This window comes from Protomyctophum parallelum (genome assembly GCF_964188405.1).
Source record: "Protomyctophum parallelum genome assembly, chromosome: 11".
Taxonomy (NCBI): Eukaryota; Metazoa; Chordata; class Actinopteri; order Myctophiformes; family Myctophidae; genus Protomyctophum; species Protomyctophum parallelum.
In genome coordinates, this window is record NC_139707.1 from 50,978,785 (window position 1) to 50,981,418 (window position 2,634).

The following is a 2,634-nucleotide window of genomic DNA, read 5'->3' on the forward strand; positions in this document are numbered from 1 at the left end:
CACCAAAAGGGGATCCCGCCCAGAATGGGTTAAAGTTTAACCAGCTTGTTTTGTCCTCCGTTGCCCGGGGGTGAGACGATGTGGACTCTCTGTTTATCTGAAGACGCCACAAAACCACAAAAATAGCAGATCTACAAGCTCACAGTGCATGCGTCGCAAAGAGACACGCTGCATGTGAGCTTGTAGCCTATAGATCAAGATAAAGTGGTTAATGCACGTTTTGGAATAAAACAAAAAGTGCAATATTGGTTTTCTGTCTGAACTCTTTTTCCAAAAGTGCCCTTTTTAGGGAATTTGACAGACATCCGTGTTCACATTGAGACCCTGTCTGTCCCACATTGTGACCGACAGGCGTCAGTGTTCACATTGAGACCCTGTCTGTCCCACATTGTGACCGACAGGCGTCAGTGTTCACATTGAGACCCTGTCTGTCCCACATTGTGACTGACAGGCGTCAGTGTTCACATTGAGACCCTGTCTGTCCCACATTGTGACCGACGGGCGTCAGTGTTCACATTGAGACCCTGTCTGTCCCACATTGTGACCGACAGGCGTCAGTGTTCACATTGAGACCCTGTCTGTCCCACATTGTGACCGACGGGCGTCAGTGTTCACATTGAGACCCTGTCTGTCCCACATTGTGACCGACAGGCGTCAGTGTTCACATTGAGACCCTGTCTGTCCCACATTGTGACCGACAGGCGTCAGTGTTCACATTGAGACCCTGTCTGTCCCACATTGTGACCGACGGGCGTCAGTGTTCACATTGAGACCCTGTCTGTCCCACATTGTGACCGACGGGCGTCAGTGTTCACATTGAGACCCTGTCTGTCCCACATTGTGACCGACAGGCATCAGTGTTAACATTGAGACCCTGTCTGTCCCACATTGTGACCGACAGGCATCAGTGTTCACACTGAGACCCTGTCTGTCCCACATTGTGACCGACAGGCATCAGTGTTCAAAATGCCCAAATAGTTATAGTTAGTCTCATTGTCTCTTTTCCCATAGTATTAAGTTGCTAACCCCTAAAACCCGTCCCCTATAGCCTGTCCCTCAAATGAACAGGTTGGATCTGGTCACCCAGGCGTGTGCGTGCGTGCGTGCGTGCGTGCGTGCGTGTGTGGTTGAGTGGTAGCCCAGCCCACTTGTTACACAACCTCTCCTCTCAGATCCAGTGGCGTAGAGAGAGAGAGTTGTCTGACTCCGTACGCTCTGGCTGCAGCACCATCTCTGTGACTTCATACCGTCTGTTTCTGTCTGTTTCTGTCTGTCTGTCTGTCTCTGTGTGTGTGTGTGTGGGACCAACATGGCTGCTGCACAGCTGGTATGGGTGGTCTCCGCCCTGCTCGGTGCCACCCTGGGCGCCGGCGTGGCCGAGGAGGACTCCTGCAAGGACCTGGTCAAACCTCTGGTGTTGGACAGTCACAGCCCTGTGAGTATTATACTGACACACGCACGCACGCACGCACGCTGTGACGCCACAGGCCCACTGCTGTTGTTTATGAGTGTGCACGTTTTGCCTAATCCATCCCTAGTCCATCTTCAACCGCTTATCCGTAGTCGGGTCGCGGGGGCAACAACAGCTCCAAGCTTTTTTTGTTTTTGTTTTAATGGAACCAATTCTTGATTAATTAACCACTTTTTCCTTGTGCTTGGACTCCTCGTGCACAGAAGGAAGCATGAGGTCATCTCTCATCTCATCTCATTACAATAGATAATTGACACTGGGTGAAAAAATGTGTTTGTGGGATAAAAAAACATTCAGAGTTTTGGGGTGTAGATCTATGGTAAATGGGTGTGGGTGTTTTCAGATGGTAAATGGGTGTGTTTTGGGGTGTTTTCAGATGTTAAATGGGTGTGTTTTGGGGTGTTTTCAGATGGTAAATGGGTGTGTTTTGGGGTGTTTTCAGATGGTAAATGGGTGTGTTTTGGGGTGTAGATCTATGGTAAATGGGTGTGTTTTGGGGCGTTTTCAGATGTTAAATGGGTGTGTTTTGGGGTGTTCTCAGATGGTAAATGGGTGTGTTTTGGCGTGTAGATGTATGTTAAATGGGTGTGTTTTGGGGTGTAGATGTATGTTAAATGGGTGTGTTTTGGGGTGTAGATCTATGGTAAATGGGTGTGTTTTGGGGTGTTTTCAGGTGGTAAATGGGTGTGTTTTGGGGTGTTTTCAGATGTTAAATGGGTGTGTTTTGGGGTGTTTTCAGATGGTAAATGGGTGTGTTTTGGGGTGTTTTCAGATGTTAAATGGGTGTGTTTTGGGGTGTTTTCAGATGTTAAATGGGTGTGTTTTGAGGTGTAGATCTATGTTAAATGGGTGTGTTTTGGGGTGTAGATCTATGGTAAATGGGTGTGTTTTGTGGTGTTTTCAGATGGTAAATGGGTGTGTTTTGTGGTGTTTTCAGATGTTAAATGGGTGTGTTTTGGGGTGTAGATCTATGTTAAATGGGTGTGTTTTGTGGTGTTTTCAGATGGTAAATGGGTGTGTTTTGGGGTGTAGATCTATGTTAAATGGGTGTGTTTTGGGGTGTTTTCAGATGGTAAATGGGTGTGTTTTAGGTTGTTTTCAGATGGTAAATGGGTGTGTTTTGGGGTGTTTTCAGATGTTAAATGGGTGTGTTTTGGGGTGTT

The 2,634-nt window shown here is 47.5% G+C and overlaps 1 protein-coding gene across 1 annotated transcript in view; it reads left to right on the forward strand.

The window, feature by feature from the left end:
* Positions 1–1,303: 1,303 nt before the first annotated feature.
* Positions 1,304–2,634, forward strand: part of LOC310867334 (saxitoxin and tetrodotoxin-binding protein 1-like) — a 7,850-nt gene continuing 6,519 nt past the window's right edge. Inside the window, exon 1 of the mRNA XM_083777292.1 lies at positions 1,304–1,435. Coding sequence (XP_083633418.1) covers positions 1,310–1,435 — 126 coding nt within the window. The 5' untranslated portion in view covers positions 1,304–1,309. The remainder of the gene's footprint in view (positions 1,436–2,634) is intronic.